Raw genomic sequence first — 22,476 nt, 5'->3', positions numbered from 1 at the left:
AGCTAAGAAATGAAGATGAGCACTGCTCCCTATAGTTGGACACAATTACACAGAGCAAACCTTTACCTTTATTGTTCAGATTGAATTTCCTGATGAAATTCAGTGGCCATAAGCTCACATAAAACAAACCCATCCTCTAGTTTGTGCATTTTTAGTATAGCATAAAATGTAATCCCATCCACTATGAATTACTACTATATATAAACTAGATCTTGTTCAACATTTAACTAAAATTAAATCTTTTTTTTTCAAAAATCATGAAATCACAGACTTGTCAACAACTTCCTGCTTAGTGTATATATACTGTATATATATATGATTAATGAACATCACAGGCAGATTGATGCCCAAACCACGACCATCACAGGACACCATGAGTATTGTGAGATGGTATTATCATAACAATAGTTTGCCACCCTCAATGCACAAATACATTGAACAGCACAGAGGGCATGCCAATGTAAAAGGGACACATTGACATGTAAAATAGAGTCTTTAACAACTATGGACAAGCGAACAGGTGATAAAACTTTAGTACACAACTTGTCATCCAAAACACTCACATAAGGGCAGCCTGCAGTTTTACAATGCGATGCAGGCTTCAATTCAATGGATGCACAACCCATTGACTTTGCATCAGAGTTGGAATCAGCAATCTTTAGAATTGACACGGATGAAGAAACGAAAAACTCTATCAGGTAGTGCTTAACGGAGCTCCTAGCTAATTTGAGACGGGGCTATACCCTACCAAGATCTGAGGAAATTGCCCTGCAGGAATTACGCAGGGACAATTCAATAGTAATCCTACTGGCTGACAAGGGCAGAGCCACCGCGGTCATGGACAGGACAGAATACAATCAAAAAATCCAGTCCATGCTTAACGAGGAGGATTCCTATAGAGTTGTCAACAAAGACCCCATGATGGCTCTTAGGAACCAAATTAACAAAGCAGCTAATAAACTTAGTAAACAAGGGAAGATCCACAAAGAAGACTTAAAACTGATCCGCCCTAGAGACTCAGCCACGGCATGCATTTATGGGCTACCCAAAATACATAAGATAGGTACCCCATTGCGGCCGATTGTATCACTCAAAGGCACCCCAACATTTGGGCTGGCGAAGTGGCTGAGCACACAATTTCAACACCTGATCGAAAACAACAATACCACTGTAACATCGGCTGGAGACTTCTTACAGAAGTTAAAGGCATTGAGAGTAGAGGAGGATGAAATTATGGTGTCATTCAACGTGGTATCGTTATTCACATCTATTCCCCAGGATTTAGCCAAATCAGTCATAGGAGAGCTATTGCAGGAAAAGGAACCACAAGCACCTGGTTCACTGAATCCCCAAGATTACATACAGGTCCTCAATTTCTGGCTAAAAACATTCTTCACATTCAACGGCTCTGTATATGAACAGATTAAGGGCACGCTGATGGGGTCTCCCATCTCAAGATTAATTGCTGAGGCAGTGTTGCAAAAGCTAGAACTCACAGCGATGAAGGATTACAAGCCCAAATTTTGGGCCAGGTATGTGGATGACGCATTTGTGGTCATCAAGCACCGTGACAAAGCTTCCTTCATGGAAAAGCTGAATGCCATCTACCCTGACATCCAGTTCACGGCTGAAGAAGAGGCAAATAACACCTTACACTACTTGGACATACTAATACATCGCGAGCATAATAGCACGCTGGTTACCAGTGTGTACTGCAAAGCCACCCACACTGACAGAATACTCCATAGTGACAGCAATCATCCTATGACCCACAAAATTGGCTGCATTTGCACCCTGTTTAATAGAGTAAACACACACTGCAGCACGGCAAGTGAAAAAGCCAAGGAATATGCACACCTTTTTCAGGTGTGAACACAGAACAGCTATTCTGCCGACTTCACCACCAGCAACGGGCGCCATGTGCTGCAGATGACAGATTTCCAATCACTACTACTTGGACCACACTCTCCTATATCCATGGAGTGTCAGAGACGGCTACAAGAATATTATCTGAGCAGACTTCCGGTGGTGTAGCGCTGGCGATGGCGGCTACTTTGTAGCCGTCCTCCTGAGACAGCGTTAAAACCGCTGAGAACAGCAGGCATCAGCTGTTCCGCGGTTTAAAACCTCCTTCCCGGGCCAAGGGAGGGAGGGGAGTTTCACCCTGAATAGTGGTAGAGCCTCTGAAATCCCCAAAGGAGTTTTCTTTTGGGGTGAAAGGAGTGCTCCCACAGAGTTCAGGGTGTCTCCGCTTCTCAGGTACCTTTGTCCCTTGTTGTTCGGGACAAAGCAAGACGCCGCTCCCACCTCCGCGCTTAAAGAGAACTGGTGAGTTATTTAAAAAGCGGACAGAGCTGATTAGAGGATTTTATTTCTTGATTTTAAGTTTAAAGAGTTACTTTCATTTTCTCTTTTTTCCTTTGTTGAGAGGGAAAGTAAAATGGCGATTTGAAGGTTTTTTTTTTTTTTAAGGAGACGGAACGGATTTTGTCTATTTAATTTTTTTTCTTTTCTTTTTCTATTTTTCTTTCTTTTTCTTATTACAATGATTTTTTTTGAAGGAGGATTTGGGTTTTTGGAGTTAATCTCCCTCTCTTTTGTTTAATTCTTTTTTTCTTTTTTCTTTTTTTTGTATTTTTTAAGAAGGAGGAAAGAAGAAACAAATTTTTTTCTTTTAAGATGGCTTCAAAGCGCCAAGTAATTTCCAGTTTCTAAGGTGGCTTCTTCTTCGGCGATATTATCAGCTCAACAACCTAAATCAACATTATTACCTTCTCCTCTTGCACAGTCATTAACGGTAAAAGATTTGCAAGATGTAATGGGAAATGTTATATCTCAAATTAGGGGAGAAGTGAAAGAGATCTTAGTGGAGAATAACAGGATCTTGAGGCAAGATATAGTTTTGGCTTTAAAAGGACTTGCTTCTGTTGTTGAAAAGTTGGATTTTCGTGTTGAAGAAGTTGCAGATAAAGTGGAACTGTTGGAGGAAAAATTTGAAGGCATGGAAAAAAAGATGGAAAATTCACAAGATGAGATTCTTATGTTTCAATATAGAGAGATGGAATTCGCTTTAAGAATCAGAGGCATGAGAGAAAATTTGCAAGGAGATCTGAGAGAGATGGTTGCAAATGACTTTGCTGTGATTTTGGATAGAGAAAAAGAGGAAATATTCAGAGAAATTGAAAAAATATTTAGAGTCAACTCTTGGGTTGCAAAGCAAAGAAATTTGCCAAGGGATGTGGTAATCTATTTTGGGAAAAGATCCCTGCGCAGTGAAACTATACAAGCTTTTTACAATAAGAGGTTTCAGATTGCTGCACAAGATGTTATAATTTTAAAGGAGATCCCATCTAAAATCTTAAGAAGAAGAAAGGAGTTTGCTTTTTTAGCAGATGAACTTAAAAAGAGGCAGATGCCGTTTAGATGGGATATTCCGATTGGCATAGTGGTGAGCTATGCGGGGATACGTCATAGACTTAATACTGTTTTTAAAGCAAAGGAGTTTTATACTTCGGTCCTGGGAGCACGCTCATCACCACCTATAATGTTTAAAGTTTTGGAAGAGAAGAAGGTAGAACAGCAGTCTGAAGAAGCTGTATTGATGAAAGTTGGAAAACTACAGACTGAGGGGTCTCAACAAGTCGAGATGAAGGAGCAGAGAATGACTCGGGCAGTATACAAATGCAAGGAAAAGGAACAACAGAAAAAGGAGGTTAAAGAAGTATTACAAGAATTTGTTTCTGAGTCTGTGGGAGAAGCAAGACCTAAGAGTTCTTTGGTGCAATCTTCAATGGCAGATCTTCAAGCAGCTTTCTCGAGGTTATTGGATAAGAGAGATGGGTAAAGAATGTAAAGATTGTTCCAAGGTTATTGACAGATTATAGCTCATTGTGGATGGAACTGGTTATTGGAAAAGAGGAGAGAAGATTATGGAGACTGAATGAAAACTTTAGATAAGAAGTGTATGCTTAGAAACTTAAGGAGCATTTAAAGGAATATTTTGTTTTAAATATCTATAAGGGAATTTCAATGGTATAAGTAATGCTTATATGTGTGTTGATTGTGATGACAAAGAAAGATGGATAAACTTTATATAATATAAGTATGATATTAGAAAATATTGTTTAGCTTTCTGAATAATTTATACTTAAATTTATACTTAAAGTTTATAATATTTTAATGGCGGACTAGATTCCAATTAATTCACTTTATATGAAATATGATATTTTGTAATGTTATTAACTTAGGGAGATGATTGGTTTATTAATTGTGAAAGAAACAGAAGTTGTGAATTATAGATAAAATAAATTATAATGGTAAATTGGTAGGATTGTAATGACAAAGAAATTATTTTAATGTTAAATTTAATTATATTGGTATGGTTGTTAATAGGTTAGTATTGGAAGAAGGTTTTTTTTCTTTTTTTTCTTTTCTTTCTTCTTTTTCTTTTTCTGTTTTATATAATGGAGTTAAAGTACTTAATAATTCGTTTATTGAATGTAATTATATTTGTTTGAGGTTTATCTGAGTTTAAAAGTTTTTCTTTTTAAGTTCTAGTTAACCCTTTATATATATATAAAGAATATTATCTGAGTATAACATTACAGTGGCACATAGACTCAATCAGACTCTTCGAAGAAGGGTAATGTGCCCCAAAGAACCCTTGCCCTTGGGTGAGATGTCATCAGTGGTATATCAAATTAATTGTAATAATTGTGCATGCAATTATGTAGGTGAGACCACGAAGTGTCTTCAGATGAGATTGCATGAACATCAGTTGGCCATCAAACGCCACGAGCAGCGGTCCCAAGTGTGGGCTCACACTGTAGAACACAACCACATGTTTAACTTCACTGAGGCCAGGGCCATTGCTCATGATGCAACAAAGGACGGCCGTCAACAAAAGAGGCATGGCTATCCAACAAGCATTCCATCAACCGGCATATTGAACTGTTACCAGCTTATCAGACATTACACCGGCAGATATCTTTAAATAAGAAAACTGCAAAGATGAAACAGCCACAGATCCTCACTGATACAAACAGGTCAACAGAAGATCATATCCCTTCCTCGATGAGTGACATCAGGGGACTTGGAGCCAACATGGACAGGGACGATGACAGCAAGAAGGAACAGCCAGCTGAAATGGCAGCATCACATATGCAAATGCCAGAAAAGCAGCAAGATGACTGCACACGGCAGAATAAACACTCCACACGGGCAGGGCGTGAGGAGAGGAGCAGGGTGCCTAAATTTAAACAGCCATCAATGAGTGCGACAGGAACAACACAGCAATTAACTACAGGGGGGCGGGAGCTGAATAGACCAGTAACACGGTCATTAGCCAAACGCTTGGTGTTACAGAGACTATAAGAACGTGATTCTCAATCCTGGTTAGAACTCTGATGATGTCAGCAGACGCTGATGAAAGCTAAGTTTTTAAATAAATTCTTCAGTCTCAGTTATCTGCGTTTTAGTTTTTGAATATGAATATACCTGAGACTCGTATCTCTATATACATATATTTACATATACATATATATACATACACACACACACACACATATCGCTTAATATATGGTTTACATGTGAATTCTGCTAATATCTGCATAGTGGACACAAACTAGGGGATTCATGCTCAGACTTTTTATATGAAAAATCTTATTTTTTGCTGACCTATATTTTTCTGCCTTAAGCATATGCCAAGGGGGCTATAAGGGATTTTTTTTAATATTACAAAAGCTTCATATGGGTGCTAAACTCATATTGGACTGTCCACAGTCTGTATAGGATTAATATAACACCTGCACTCAAGTAATAATCATGTCTGAAAAATTTTGTATTGAAAATCAGCTGATTGTTTCTCAACACTGAAAAATCCAAGTTTAGGAGTCTTAGGGAGATATTATTCATTCAATCGTCCATTTTCTGTCTTAATCCTTTTCCTTCCATGAGGCAGTTCTTTCCTTGATATGATATGTGGATTCATCATTGAAGATCAGCATATCAACAAAGTGAAGTAATGTGAAACCTGGCTAATTTTCCAAGAAATTATTTTGACTTCCCTATATGGATGAAAAGAATACAAAGAACATCCCCATAGCCTACATATAATTCTTGCTCTTTACTATTGTGGTTCTGCAATCACAGGAACATTTAAATATCGGAAAGCTGGCACATGATTGTTAGTCTCCAGGGCAATGGAAACAAAAATGACCCAACCTATTACAATGTCAGCCTTATCTACTCAGTAGAAAAGGGAAAAAAAGATTTGAATGATCTTTTCATCACATGCTGTCCAGAACATAAATGTATGTATTTACAGTATATATTTCTAAAATACATTGCTCATTTTTTCACTATAAATATAAATATAAAACCAGGAGCACAATAGAATTAAAACTACTAGAGTATAAGATCTTAAAATAGCAAGAGTAACAAGACACATTAACAACAGATTCATCTAAAAACCTGAATAAGGCAACGCATTTTTAGCTGACAAAAAAAGCTGAAAGACCCCTGAATCTGAACTGAAGGCCAGTTCATGTTCTTCTCAAGTAGCTGCACAGAAAACTCCTGCCAAATACAGATTAACAAGACCATGTCACCCCTAAACCTTAAAACTCAGGTTGACATATTAGCGAGACATTAACATATTGTATATTAATCACCTAAAATTTTACCTGATGTTATGCATTACCACAAGCATCTTAAACTTGGCTTCATCACAATTGACATTCTATGTAGCGCCTTCTGAACTGAAACAGTCTTAATGGATTGTTCCCCTCCTTCAACAACCTACCCCTGGCATTGTAACTTTCAAGGCAATTTCAAAGACAAACACACATTACATAATTAAGAGCTAGATTGTGAGATTGTTTTGGGTAACAGTTAAAGGAACTGGGCTAGAAACCAAAAGACTGAGTTCTGCCTTCAGCACAAAGCCAGCTGGGTCATGTTAGGCCAATCATTCTCTCTTAGCCATAAGAAGATGACAAGGGAAGACCATGTCTAAAAAAAGTTGCCCATGGACTACCAGGAGACAAGACTGAGCTGAAGTATTCAATCGGTAAGTGATTTCAGGAAACGTAATTATTGATATTATAAAAGAAAAAGATATAGTCACATCATGGAGTAAGAACACCAGGAATGTGTGCCATTCCATTGAAAATTGTGGGTCTCTTCTCTAAAGCATGGGAACTTTTGTGCCACAATAAAAGGGAATTTAAGACCACATTACAGAGATGATTAGAAATTAGTGAAGGCTGCAATCTATTCTTTTATGAGGTAGACTAACTCAATAGCTCTAATTCTCAGTTTACATTCTAAAGTGTATTTCCCAAGGATGTAGGCTCTATTGGATTACTTTCAAATTAATACACAACACATTATAATGCCTTTACATATGGAAGGAGAGAAGATAGATGGATAACTATGTAATATTTCTGATTTGGAATGTATAGATGTTACTATACTCTTCGAGTATGGCACTTTTACATAAATTTTATTATGTGTACAGTTGTGTCCATAATATGAAATTGCTGTGTAAACTGATACTATGTCATAGTGGAGAAAGTTCTAGTGCTGGACAAAATTGTTATTTGTTTTATTCCCTAATGAATTCTGAAAGAAAAAAAATTGTCTTTCACTATCATTTTAAATACTGTGTAATATATATACTTTCTTAAGGCTAATATTTCATTTATAACTTCTCAGCAGCAATGCATTTTAGTTCAATGGTGGCTTAGGAAAAGGTTTTCAGCAATCAGTTTATAAGACCTTTTTGACCAAGATTGTTTTTCAAGAAAACAAGGGAATACTGTGAAGATTTACTTCCTCAAAAATAAACCAAGTAAGGTTGTAAATCTTTTTCTCATCTTTTTCCAAATGTATTGAAAGTCATTATTCGGCAATTTTTTCTATATTGCCTAATAAAATCTCCTGAAAACGATAGGTTAATCTATTCAATAACAGAATTCTCTTTAAACATCAAACTTTCTGTTCCAATTTTCATTGTACTAACATTTTAAAATATGTTTATTTAAGTTTGCATCCACAAATTTGCAATAATTATCTTGTCTTAGGCATTTCTAGACATTACGCATTAGCTTAACTTGTCTTGGTTTGGTACTATTATCCTTTACTGCTTAATTTGGACACCTCCACAAGAGGCTTTGCAGTGCTTTAAAGCCAGCTCTAGACTTGTACATTTGTATCATATCTCTTACATGGAGAGCTAAGGTAGTCTTTTTTTTCCTGGATCTGTATTGGTTTATCTGAAACAAAATCAAAGTTCATTTCTTTGAAACAACACTATAGGGCTTGATGGAAATTGTGGATGATTTCTTTTCTGGTACCCAAAAGTCTTGTCTCACTCTATCTCTTGCATTGATTTTTTGTCCTCACCCCTAAAGTTTACTTCCTAGTCCTGGAGTATTCATATCCCCTTCTCTTCCAATCCAGCCACTGCATTATGGCTGCAGCAATTGGGGAAAAAATACTGGTTGTAAAAGATGCCAATATGTTCTTAATCTGCTGCCATGGTTTACAATGGATTTTATATTGTACAGTGAAGTAATGATGGCTTAACACCTTTATACTAATTATTCAGATTCTTCACCAAAGTCAGAGAAATATAGACAATGTAACTTGTGTACTAAAAATGGGAAGGAGAGAGAAAATCCAGTTTATTCCATCTCCTTGCTTTCTGTGTAGTATAGAGATGAGCATTTTTTCTACTCCAGTCAGATAATGTAATAGTATGTGGGAATGACCTTGATAGTATGTGGGAATGACCTTGGAAGACAGAAGGAAGACCCACAGTCCAGACAATGGTAACAAAATCTAAGTTCAAAGGAGGAAGGTCGCAAAAGTGCCTGAGAATGGAGCTTTCCTAGTTTTTGGAAGAATAGAATGAGGATGGAAGGGATACTTTCAGACTTGCAAGATTAAATCGTAACTTTACAATAAAGATGTAACTAGCACTCCTGGGTGTATTTCTTGTCTGGACTACCTCACAAGGCTGACAGATAAACTATTGAATTACATTTTTATTCTTTCCTATTAGTGGACTGGATTAGATTAGATCATGGTGCTTTCAGCCCTCCAGATAAAAGTGAAAACAGAAGGAAGAAGTGAAGATAGGCTGGCCCCTAGCTGCTTTGAAAGTTTGGGGAAGCAGGGAGATGGAAGTGGTTGGAAGGTTCTTAAATAATTTCCCTACTAGCAGTTTGATTATCTTTGTTCCTTTATCATCTATCATCAAAAATGGACAGAAGTGTGTAACAAAGTATTTTGAAAGTTATCATCAGTGTTTAATGTTGATGATCAGACACTGGACATTCATTTAACAGGTCTTCCATAAATATTTCTTTTGAGAAAGGTGTTTATATTCTACTACAAATGTTTTTCTTCTGAATTTAATTTATATTAACATATGAAACCACAAAATAAAAAAAAAGAATGCATCTGTATCGATATTGAATATAATAGCATTTTTATCCAGTAAACCCACAATATGAGGACTATTCATTTAATGTAAGTGTGCAGCCCATTAGTCTCAGAATACAATAAAAGATTTTATTGCCAAAAAGCTGTCTGATAAGAGTTCAAGGAAGTGTAATAGTTGTCCAGAATACAAGATGTCAAGGGTGTTGTTTTTACCATCACATCAATACTCCATGACCATGCGGAGGTCACATTTTCCAAGGATAATCAATGGGAAGCTAAGTAGCATCTTCTCCCCCTCATTATGATCATTTTTCAACCTTTTTCTGGATGGAACCTATAAGTACCCAGACTCTGTAATAATATCAATTCTTTTGCATAGAGACTTTTGTATAGGAGAAACCTCACATGCAACAAAATCAAACAAAGAAAGAATCAAATACCAGGATGAAAATACCAACAAGACTGTTTAATGTAAAACCACTTAGCTTTACATTAAACAGTCTTGCTTGTATTTTCATCCTGGTGTTCGATTCTTTCTTTGTTTTTCTATATATAATTCAGCGCCAAACTGTGGAATCTTTGGTGCTTTTTGATGTGTATACATGATGCTATGAAGTTAAGTAATAAAATGTCTGCAAGCAAAGAATTAATCTCAGAATACACCATACCTGCCTTTTCTCCAATTACTAAACATAATGAGGTGGAGCTGCATTAATACCTAACTATACTTATAAGACATAAATTTATAAAATTGCCATTTTAACTGAAGGTCTATAATTAAAAATCAAGTAACCATGCTTTATGACACTTGTTTTTTTACACTTTAATAATGGATTCATGCAGCAGGCTTTTGAATCTTGGACCCACAATAGGTCTGTCGTCTCCAGTGGTGGGATTCAAATATGTGAACAACTGGTTCTCTGTGTGGATACTGCTTCCTGAAGTCCATTCTGGGCCTGAGCAACAAAAAATTAGCTACTGGTTCTGCCGAACTGGTGCAAACTGGCTGAATTCCACCACTAGGATTTCATGTTCTAATGAAGTAAACCTGCAAGCACTGTTACTTGCATGCCCCTAGCAAAGCAGAAAACCGGTGGCCCTCCAGATACTGTTTTAATGACATATCCCATCTTCCCTGACTAATGTAGCTACTGGGAAGATCTCAGGTCCTCAACCTCTTGTGGGGAATTCCCCACAGTGGTGTATGGTTCGTGTGGATGCAATTCCGGGTCAGGAAAACATAACTTTTGGACGAGGGAGGGCGAAGGGAAATAAAACGGCTCCCCCTCACAAATCAATTGAACACTTCTTTCAGATAAAAGAAAAGGGGGCAAAGGCTCTCCGTGACGCATCTGGGAGAAACCCAGCCGGAGACGCCGAGAGAAAAAGGCTTATCCAGGTCAGACAGACGCGATGACGACAATCCACATCCAGAAGGATCACGTGCCGGGCTGCCCATGCGCCGCGTCTTTCGCATCCCCAGCGCCCCCTGGAGACTCCCGCGCAACATCGCGCCTACCAGCTCCGCTCTTTGCAAGCAGCTGTTGCTCCGCCAGGAAGGGGGTGTCACCCCGGAAAATCCCTCGCCGCCCGAAGTGGAAATCCCCACCACGGAACTTTGAAGGGGGGGGGGGGAGAGATGTCGTGTTCCTCCTAGTCGAACGGAAGAAAAAACAGATAGTCCGGTCCGACCAACCCAGAATCTCTTTGCAACTCTTGGCAAGCCGGTAGCAGAGAGAGCAAGAGGAGGAGTCGAGTTGTTGAGCGAGGGAAGAAGTCCTTCATCCTAAGGACGGGATTGGGATTCATGGCTCCCCAAGTTGCATCGCCCAACGTCTGACTCGTTAACATTGAAGAGGATTAGTAGCAGACTGCAGGGTCTTTCCTCCGAGCCGGTCCGGGTAAGTCCTATGTCCGGTTCCGATTCTGCGGAACTGCTTCGCTCAGATGGTCGGAGAGGAACAGAGGGATGGCTGGATGCCTCCGGCCTGTGGGCTGCACAATAGGGCTGCTTAAATGGGTGCTGGAGTTGGGAGATTCACCCTCCTATCTGCTTTCCTACCAATTTCTACCAAGAATGGGTCGCTTTGGAGACAATGAAATTTAGCATTATGGGGCAGTCCTAAGTATAAACGAAGAAGCGGTTTCTCTCCAAGCTTTATTGTTTAATATAGAAATGTTTGGATTTTGAAAAAGCTACGAAGGCGATCAAAGTATTTATTTATCTTTCCTGTACATCAAGAGTTGCAGGGTGTGTTGGGATCTCTTGGGCCTTATTTCATTCAGCTCTTGGAGGTCTTAGTGTTAGCTGTACTTTGTTGTAGGAAGGGTGGCTAATATTTTTTCCAAAGAAATAAATAAACTACTTAGAACATAATGCCCAGGGAATTCAAGGCAATTTTCTTCCAAGAAATAAAAATTTAGCCTAATATAATAATCACACAGTTGAGGAACTGAACTGTAAACAAAGCTAGACCAGGCTTGCTGAAGACAGGTGCTTAATCAAGCAGGGAAACTCAGATGTATTTATTTTATAGAAAAGGTAAATATAGTTGATGCAAACTCCTCCCTACTTAAAAATATCTGTAAGTATTATCACATCAACTCTTCTAATTTGGCTTAATCCATAAAGCAATGTCATATACAAAGTGAATTGCTCTTTGACCTAGGCAAAGCAAAACTTATAGGCTGAGAGAAACTTTCATTAGTTTATAAATAATAGAAGTTGGGTATAGTACTGAAGATTGAACTCTGGTACAAATAAACCTTTGCAGCAAGAACTACAAATGTACAAGTTATACTTGTTCGTTCTATAAAGTTACATAAGAGTATGACAGTTCTTAAAAGTGGTTATGAAACAAGTATTCTCTATTTTTAAGAGAGTGCATTTTTTAAAAGAATGCATGCTATATATGTGGCTATTACAAAGCGTGATATAATATGCAGGTATATCTTTTAATGATAATTTTATTATATTACACTACAAAAATGGATAAATGTGCCACTGGTGCAAAAAAATAAAAGAATCAATAAGATATAATCCTATTTATAGGAAAGGAAGCTACACTGAAGTGAAGGAATTTTATTAGTTATTCCATAAAACCTTTCAAAAGATTTTATAGTGAGGCACCTCCAAATTTTAACTAAAATTCAGATTCCTTGTTAGCTCTTTGTATAATTATTGATTTAGGATAATTTGCTGCCAGAGACAAAACAGCAAATATAATACTCATTTTATGTAAAGTTTCATTGACACAAATAATTGTCTTTTTTTTAATGAATAATAGTAATACAATAATAATATTAAAATTTTTCTAATGCCATTTCAGCTATTTAAGGTGGTTTATGCGCTCTGCCTAATAACAGTAATGCTAATGAGACTGTAGAAGTTTTATGAATAAGTCTTCAAACTATGGATATATAGGCCCACAGAAGTAAAACAGTTTTAGTCCGTGTCTGGGTTTGAAGTACAGGCTGTAATATTTTCCTAAATTAGATTTGGGGAAAAAAACAACCTTTTTTAGGTAAATACTGGGCTATCTTCATCACTGTCAGATCAAATAACTGAATTATGCTCCATGGAACGTAGGTAATTTCCTTATAGTTAGTTAAAAAAAATTATAAATGTACTTTTAACAGGGATCTTGCCTAGCCCTATCTGGAAATTTCAAAGATTGAAATATCATCTAGGTCTACTAAAACTGAATTGCAAAAATTCCAGGTAACCAGTAAATAGGAGCAAAGAGATACAGAAATGTAATTTGCCCAAATATTTGTAGCCCGGGTCTGGGTAGTCCTAGCATCCCAATTCTAAGAGTACCTCAGCCTAGCAGGTTGGGTTTGGTGGTCCCAACTGGCCATTTTAGCAATACATATTTGTTCATTTTCTAGTTTCTTTCCTATATATGAGAGACAGGAAAGATATCTTAGAAACAAGCCTGAAAGTTAGCCATAGAGAAATGTACAGAGAAACTTCTTATTTATCTGTAAACATTTTCGGTGCCACTTTACTTCAGACTGTAATCCTAAACCCTTTACCTGGAAATGTCTCAATAACTTCACAGAAAATTATTTCTAGATATATATATGATAGGGAAACATAGTCAAATGCTTACTGTTTAAAAGGCGAGCCTCATCATGCAGATGCTTAGGGGTGGCATCTGATGACATAGACAGTAGAATCAAGAATTTGTAGTGAGAATGTTAATTGTAGACAATTGAGACAATCCAATAAATGCACTTTATTCATTCAGTTTTTTACCAGCAATAATCAGGAAACTCTCAATAGGTTGAGGTTTGAGAATATTTTCCAAAATGTGGAATAGAATTGACTGGTAAGAATGCAAAAAGCCATAATTGTGTATTAGACTTTAGTAAAAGTATTAGAAACTCAGAAGACTTGCACATGCCAAGTAGTATAACCAAATCATATTCAGCTCTGTTTAGTTTCATCAGTCTATTTTTATATCATGCCATGATCAGTCACTTCCTTTTAAAGTAAAATTCATTGAGTTTTTTTGGAACTAACTCCTTAGTGGACATGACAAGGTTCATGATGTGTTCTGATTTGATTCCAGTTTTTATTTTCATCCAGATTAAGCTGCTGCCAGCGGAGGACAAATGTCCCAATTTACTATAATCTTCCTTTATTCATAGCTACAATTACTAGATACTAGAAGCTAGAGTTCTCCTGTCCAGTTGTTTCTGACTCTAGCAAGTAGTACTCATCTCCGTTTCTTAGCCGAGGGAGCCAGCATTGTCCGAAGACACTTCTGTGGTCATGTTGCTAGCATGACTATACGCTGAGGCGCTTGGAATGCTGTTACCTTCCCACCGAAGTGGTACCTATTTATCTATTCACATTTGCATACTTTCAAACTGGAGAAGATGGGGCAAGTAATGGGAGCTCACCCTGTCGCGCAGCGCTTAGGTCTCAAACCCAGGCTGTCGGCTTTCCAACTGACAAGCCTAGTGATTAATGAGTATAATAGCTTAATATGAATATCAAGATTGATATTTATATCATTCTTCTATATTAAGCTTACCTCTAGTAGCCAGTCGAAAAGTTGAAATCCCTTAGTCTAGCCTTTCTCAATTGGGTGCTTTCCTGTTTGACTAGATTATTCCCACCATTTCCATCCACCAAAATCCTGTTCCATCCTGACAAGGTATGATGAGAATTTTAGTCTGACACATTTGGTGGATACCAGATTGTCAGAAGCAATATGCTTCTATCTATCACTTTGCTAAGTATTAAAAGTTTGATAGCCATTATGTTTTATAAGGTAGTTTTATTTTCTTCAACAAAAACATCAATGTCTCAAAGGTGCTTTTTTTTTGAAAGGCAATTGGACTATGTTTTTTTCCTTGAGGAAGAATAAGACATATTTCTTCTCATCCAAGAAACGTCATCAGGTTTGGCTGGATGGTGGGGAGAATGGAAGGATGCCTTTTGAAAAAAAAAAGCACCTTTGAGACAACAATGATCTGGATGACTGATAATCTACATAGAAATATGGAGGCAATTAAAAAAAATGTTGGTGAGATTTCTGCAGTCAAGATAAAGACAAACAAAAACAGGCATCATCCAGGATAAAACCTTTGTTAGCGTGAAACTGCATATAAATTTATATTGCTAAATAAATAAAATGTATTGAAATTACTAGGATTAAATATAAATAGGATGGTTGGAAAACTCAAGATGTACAGTGAGCTCAGTCACATAACAAAGATTGCATTAAAGGGAACTGCTGATAACAATCCAGGAATGTGAACTAGCTTTATAATTGAACTTAACTAATTGGATAGTTTGTTATTATGTAATATTGGAAAGAACCAGTTAAAGGCCTAAGCATACGTTTCTTATGCTTAGTTGGTTATTCATACCAACTTTCCCATTGACTCAAAACCATCTTCCACTATTATAAGCTTGTGAGAGCTGTCAGAAGGGAACTGTCTATACCCTTGTTAACTTTAGAATACATGCTTGTCTTAGGTGCTATAATTCTTATAATTCTAGATATCTTAATATGTGTACAATTCTGGAAAAACTCTTTAGTAGAAGGAGGAAAATCACTACTACATATTCTACCGATCAGTGATGTCTTTCTGTTTTCACACATTTTAGATTTGTACATTTTACGTTTAGATATTAACAGTCCATATAAAATAAATATTAAAACACAATTAAATTGTATGATTTCTGCATAATTAAGCACATTTCCATCACTGCTTTAAATAGATTTTATAAAACATTTAATTATGTTTTGGCTTATTTTGGTAAATGAAATCAATAGAATTGGATTTTGTGGGTCTACTCTAATCGAGATATATCTGGTTTTCATCTTGAGTGCTTAGCTACAGTTCTTTCTGTATAAAACCATAACCTGGTGTCATTAAAACTTTTTTTTTATTTATCTCAAGTTTTCTGTTGATCCAATAACTGATTAGTTTTCGATTCCTATAGATACTTGTTTACAAGGCAGCTGTAAACAGTTTCCTTTATAAAATATACATGTTTAACTCAAGTTATTTTTTTATGCCATTCAGGATTAATAATTTTTGATTCTTATTTACTTTAGGACAAATAATGGCCATTTCACGTTTTTTTTTTAATCCTGTTGGCCCAAATGTCTGTTTTTGATTTGATTTGTTATAATTAGAACTAACTTTGCATGTAAAAAAACCACATTTTTTTACCAAAAGATTATGGGAATCTTTAAATACCTGAAGGATAGGTCACTTGTGTTTTTAAGTTTCATACATATCATTAAAATAGCAATTCAGTGTTGAAACTAAGGAGGAAAATCCTAGAGAAAAATCTTTCTTTTACGGACAGATTTTTCCAGCCTTAGTGTTTCTGAACAAAGGAAATGTGAGATCAACGCATTTCAATGAAATACCAGTTTCTAATTTGTGGAAAAAGGAGTCTTTCTTTTAAGATGGTGACCTGGAATATTCTTTAGAGTTGTTATGGTGGACAGTATTAACCATGCCTTCCTAATAATGTTGTCTAGAGTTTCAGACTGCAATATATAATTAAAGATGGGCAATTCAAGCTATGCCATGTGCTACTTTAAAAAAAAAACAAAAAACCCCAAGGTCATCAGACAGAGTGAGGGAGAATGTGGAATGGAAAAAAAATATATGGGGGGGATTCTAAACTAAAAGGAAATTCATTGTCATCAGAAAGATTTACAGCTGAATAATTATGGCTCTCCAGTTCTGCTGTGTTAGGTACACTCAACCGTAGTATCTCTAGAACTGACATCATCTAAGGATATCCCTTAAGTGCAGATTTCTTTTCCCCCTTAAGCAAGGGTTTGCTCAAGATTCATGAGAAACTACAGGAAGGTGCAAAGAGCCATTTATTTAAAAGTGACCTATAGTACTGCTTGTTACATACCTGCATTAGAAAGGGCATTTAGGACCAATTTTGTGATGTAAAGCAAACGATGAATAACTAAAGTTGTTTTCTTTTAGGTTTCTCCTTATAGAATGGCTGGGTCACAGATCATCCCTCAAGCTTTATTTCTGAGCAACATGCTGAAAGCTGTGAAGATAAGAGAACTGATGTCGGAAGACCTTCTCAAGTGCAACAATGGAATTATCCAGCATTTTAAAACTATGCATAGATACACCATAGAGATGTTCAGAATGTGTCATTTTTGCCCGCCTTTTCAGAAGATTCTTCAAAAATCTCTAGTTGACCAAGCAACCCAAAACTCACTGGAACGCCAAAAGAAGTTAAACTGGTGTCGAGAAGTTAAAAAACTTATGCCACTGAAGACTAATGGTAAGTCAGGTTCATCGTATAACTGTAATTTGAAATTATTCTGACAGGGTAAATGTAACACGTGCGGTATTTTCAACTCCGTCTCCCCAAATGCTAGCTCGCTATTCGTATAGTTGGTCCGATGCATATGAAGGGTACCAGTTGAGTCAGTGGCTGACTGACACCATTTACTATAATTATTCCAGCAATGGACCTTGAATGATCCCTGTTTAAATGAAAGTACATTTTTTAAAAAACATAAATGAGCTGTTTTCTCTTTTTAAAAATGAAATGTATGTCTAATATAAAATGGACTCCCAAGATTAAGTTATATTAATTTCTTAGAAATCCAGTATGATACTCAAAATCATAGGTTTCTTGGAGCCACAGGTAGCCTGAGTTTCCTCACAGTCATGCCAAATATAAACAAAAGGTGCTTGAATGCTAATTTACAGTCGTTTCTTCCATTGTTGTTCATGGTGCCATCCAGAGCTGTTCAGTTTTAATAAGGAGATGGATTAATTGAAAAGAATTTATCTGTGGGCAAAAATATTAGATAATCCCTTCTGTGTAGTAATACAAATATCAGATCAATGCTTTGTCAGAAAGCTTTATTGGTGTTCTCATATCTTTCTCAGTTTCAGTGTTTCCACTATAATCTCTCTAAACTTTAGCTGTATGTCCAATTAAATGGCTGAAACATTACATAGGAAGTAGTTTGAGCTACAGAGTATTTGAAAGGTATATGCACAAATAAATATAGGAAACAGAATTTGTATTTTGTTCACCTAGCTTCATGTTTGCATTTCCTAAAATGTCTATAATCACAATTTTTGTCCCAAAATTATCTTGCGGTTGTTGACTTATCCAGCTCTTCAGTATAGTCTTAACAGAGGATTAGGATCCTTCATGGGACTGTGAAGTTTTTATAAATGAATTGGTCACCTTTTATTAATACTGTGTCTTGTGATGAATTTAGAAAAAGAATTTTAAAAAGGTTCATTTTTAGGTAGAGTGCTAGAACTGGCAGATTCATCTCAAAAAAGGCAAATCTCTTTTCATTCAGCTACAGAAATCTTTCTGTCACTTGTCTACATTCCTCCAGTTTTTTGCATTGAAAGTTTTATTCAATGAGTTGTGCATTGCAGGCTTTGCAGAGTGTAGGTGAGGTATCAAAACAGCTAAGATGAAGGCCATTTGTCTATTAGACAAATCTAGTCCTCTTGGTTGGAAAAGTGGAACTTGTAGTCCACATTTGGAGAGAATTAACCTAGGAATGGCTACCATGGGCATTTTCAGATCTTCTGACCATTGGCAGACCCTATGCCGCACATCAGAAGCAAAAAATATTGCATTGACTGGGCATATTTCAGTGTATCTGGAATGTGGAATATTGAGAAGGCACATAATAGGGCATCAGAAGATACCTGAGGACTCCGAGCATATGAAGGATTCTATACAGACATGAACATTTATTTTCTTCCCTGTGGAGATAATGACAGGATTTGTAAAAGCAGTTTGTGCATTGTCAGTATAACCATAAGTTGTCATTCTTACAGGACAATATGCATTTTAGAGGAAACTATTCATTTTAAGAACAAGAAAATAAATGCACCTATAGTTGTAGTAAAGTTAATTTTAATAAAAGAAGTGCAAATATTAAATGCAGTTGTAGAAATGGGGGGGGCACTACAAATGCCTCACATACGTTTGTTAATCTAAAAGACAATGACTGAAGGAAAGCCTGTCATTTGAAAAGATTCCAACATCTACTAACTAGTAATTTCGCTTCTCTAATGAATAGGCATTCCAGCATAACCTAACCACACCCACTTGGAAAGTCCAGTGTGCACTTCACAATTCAAATGTCTGTACATCAGAACAAGAAGTACAATAGCTGTTACTCAATTACTAGTCAAATATCTTAACACTGGGGAATTCCAAATGTTGCTTAGGGAATTTTGGACTGAGTGGTTCTCAATAAAGAACTGAAAACAAGCATACACAGGGAAAAAACGTCTTATCTTTGCTCTAGATTTTGCACAGGGAATTTTTTTTAAAGGATGTAATAATAATTGTCCTACCTCTATGCCATGTTTTTCTGCTTGCAGAGCCAGAAACCTGTAAATCATCATTTCATGTCATTCATCTGTTGTTCTTTTCTTCTGCTCTTGTATTTAAAACCTTTTATATAGTTACTGAAAAAAAAACAAGCTTAGTAAGCCTACTGCACCATGGGAAATGCCTTTCCTAAATTGTCCTAAGTTGAACAAGAGGGGAAGGGAAAACAACAACAACAGACTAACTAGGTTCTTGAAAAAGCTGAGATATTAGTTTACTTACTACTGAACATACTACTTTAAAAATGGTTATAAATCTCTTATTATCTATCCTATAATAGGAAGAAATACAGAATGACACTTACGATCTGTTACAGTATAGTTGTAACAAACTAAGCAGACATTAAAAAGTATGCAAAAATTAATTTTCAAATCTTGATAAAATACAGATAAAGCAAGGAGCTGTAATATTTTAAAATAAATTAATACTTGGAAAGCTAATGCTCGCATCAGCATCTAAATTCACTTTGGCCTGATAATGCAGATGAATAGCTGCATTATAACTGCCTGCCTGTCCCACCATATGTGCTTATTACCAGGATTCTATGTACATCAAAGGAAATAGCAAGGGATCTGTTACAATTTGCTGCACACTATAGCATCCCATTAGAGCAACTTAATCAATAATGTCATTACATATACTGATATGCTTTTATTTATATTTTGTAATGTATATTTGGATATCTTGTTTATTTTCCTGTAGGAGATGGAAATTGTCTCATGCACGCTGCTTCCCAGTATATGTGGGGTGTCCAAGATGTTGACCTGCTTCTGAGAAAAACGTTATTTAATGTACTTAAAGAAGCCGATACACGCAATTTTAAACTGCGCTGGCAGCGAGAAACACTTAAATCACAGGAATTTGTGGCAACAGGACTCTGCTTTGATACCAGGGTAAAGTAATCCAGTTTATGTAAGGGAATAATGTTTGAAATCGTGATATCATTGGTTTGTGATTCCTTGTGGTAATTACACATGATGGGATGCAATTAAGAAAGTAAAATTGTGGAGCCATCCACCAGTTAAAACGTTTTAATCCTATAACTTTACTGGATTGCTCAATTCATTAACAAAGAGTTTCACTATTGCGGAATTTCCAGAGCAAGCAACCTCCCCCAATTTGGGTTATTTCCATGGACCACCCACATCTTTTGAAGTTGGTGTTCGTCTGTTTTTCCTATTATGGAGATATACACCATTAACAGCAGTAGTAAAAATAAGAAATGAAAAGAGTTATATATATATATATATATATATTTAATTCCTGCCTCCTGGGAATATGTAGGATGGTCATAACCTATTCCACCACAGAGTCTCTGCCAGCTGAATATTTCATCCTGTTTTCAGCTTCACTCTGCAGATTGCTGATAGTTATCCATACAAATCTTCCTAAGAATATCTATCCACTTTCTCTCATTTATCACTAGTTTACCTAACTAGAAGCAGTAACTTAGATGAGCCATCCAATCCTCCCCCAGGAGACAGAATGATGTTCAGTCCTGAATTGGCAGCCTTATAAGTAGTCACTAGTCTGGTTACTTTTTTCACTGGAAATTAATATAGAAGTGCCAAGTGCTGTTTCTGTCTGTGGATGGGCTCCAAAAGGAGTAGTCCTAGATTTTTTTTAAAAAAATACATGTTTTGCTAATCAGGTCCCTTTCCTAATAGCTGAAATATCTTGATCCAAGCAACAGGAGAACATCATGCCTATATTCACCTTTTGCCCAGACTGTTGCGAGCTGGTACCCTCATGTACCATGACACATTTCTTCACCCTCATTTCATGCTGGTACATAGGATAGCTATGGGGTAAACACGTTCATCCTGTTGGGACTTAGAATGTAAAATAAGATAGCGTGTAGGAATGCTATTAAAAATAATAAAACCAATGACGGAGTCATGTTTAGAACTGATTTCCAGAAGAATGATTGGGAAGAAGAGTAAAAATGACCACCTTAATCAGAGCTCAATACTGCATTTATCAATACTTCAATCTTTCAGCATGTTGTACTATAAAATACATTGATTTCTAGCAGAAGAAAAACATTTAAGTGTATTTCTGGTGTGCAAGGGCTTGAGCATTGCATGATAATTCCTGATGCATCTTATTTTTCTACATTAGAACTGGGATGATGAATGGGACAATCTTATTAAAATGGCATCTGCAGAAACATCAGTTGCACACACAGGCCTTCAGTATACCTCTCTGGAAGAAATCCATATATTCGTCCTTGCTAATATCTTAAGGCGCCCCATCATAGTTGTTGCAGGTAAGAATTGATGGACATAATAGCAATACTTCTAAGACCCCATTTTATGAGCTCATACTTGTCTATATGTGTTATCATCCCGCCACGTAATAATTGCCTAAGAAGGACAATTAGTATTTCATAATTTGATCCCAATTCTTCCATCTTTCCCAATATTCATTCATTAAGGGATCAACTATAAATCTTCCCTCTGTTCCACATTCATTTATTGTGCAGATGTAATTTGGTACAATGTGCAATCAAGGTTCTAGAGCAGGGTTGCCAGAGGTGGCTCCCAGTCTCCTTTTCTCCAACTTTAGGAATCCTCTTTGGGTTTTTTTTTTTTTTTTAAAAAAACCAAGCATGGCTTTCTACAGAAGACATTACAATTGTTATATATCTGTTCTAAACTAGGCATAAAAAAAATCCTGCCCACCTACCCAGTCATTTACAATATTACTTTACTCACTTTCCAGCCTTCATTCTCCCCAAATCAACTAGTGTTAAGTTGTCGTCACATTGAGTTGTTTATGTACTGATGAATCTTTAGAAATTAAAATAGAAGAGCCTAATATTAACTCAACCCATTTGTCTTTTCTTAACGCTAAACAGATAAAATGCTCAGAAGTCTGCAGTCAGGTTCCAGCTTTTCCCCTCTGAATGTTGGTGGAATATATCTGCCTCTCCATTGGTCAGCAGAGGACTGTTACCGATATCCTATCATTCTTGCTTACGACAGTATGCACTTCACTCCTTTGCTTGTTCTGAAAGATAGCGGGCCAGGTATGCATTTGAACATTACCAGTCTATATTACGCTGCTATTTTCCTATTCCCTCTGCCTTCCGAGCTGACAGCCACAAACCTATTTTGAATTGTTAGAGT

At 36.6% G+C, this 22,476-nt stretch overlaps 1 protein-coding gene across 6 annotated transcripts in view; it reads left to right on the top strand.

Annotated features, from left to right (window-relative positions):
• Nucleotides 1–10,671: 10,671 nt before the first annotated feature.
• The window catches only part of TNFAIP3 (TNF alpha induced protein 3), a 45,906-nt gene continuing 34,101 nt past the window's right edge, over nucleotides 10,672–22,476 (top strand). For 4 of the 6 annotated variants that reach the window (XR_005554266.1, XR_005554267.1, XR_005554270.1 and 1 more), the window contains exons 1-5: nucleotides 10,672–11,351; nucleotides 16,933–17,245; nucleotides 20,048–20,238; nucleotides 21,467–21,614; nucleotides 22,206–22,376. Coding sequence is in view for 2 of the 6 variants with exons in the window: in XM_039323093.1 (XP_039179027.1) it covers nucleotides 16,948–17,245; nucleotides 20,048–20,238; nucleotides 21,467–21,614; nucleotides 22,206–22,376 (808 nt within the window). In the remaining 4 variants the exon portion in view is untranslated. The remainder of the gene's footprint in view (nucleotides 11,352–16,932; nucleotides 17,246–20,047; nucleotides 20,239–21,466; nucleotides 21,615–22,205; nucleotides 22,377–22,476) is intronic. The other 2 variants (XM_039323093.1, XM_039323082.1) reach the window with 2 other exon arrangements.

This window comes from Crotalus tigris, unplaced genomic scaffold, assembly GCF_016545835.1.
Source record: "Crotalus tigris isolate CLP2741 ecotype Arizona unplaced genomic scaffold, ASM1654583v1 scf7180000017611.44802233496:7321179, whole genome shotgun sequence".
NCBI classification, from domain to species: domain Eukaryota; kingdom Metazoa; phylum Chordata; class Lepidosauria; order Squamata; family Viperidae; genus Crotalus; species Crotalus tigris.
Note: the sequence above shows the minus strand (reverse complement) of the source record. Positions and strands in the feature narration are given on the sequence as shown.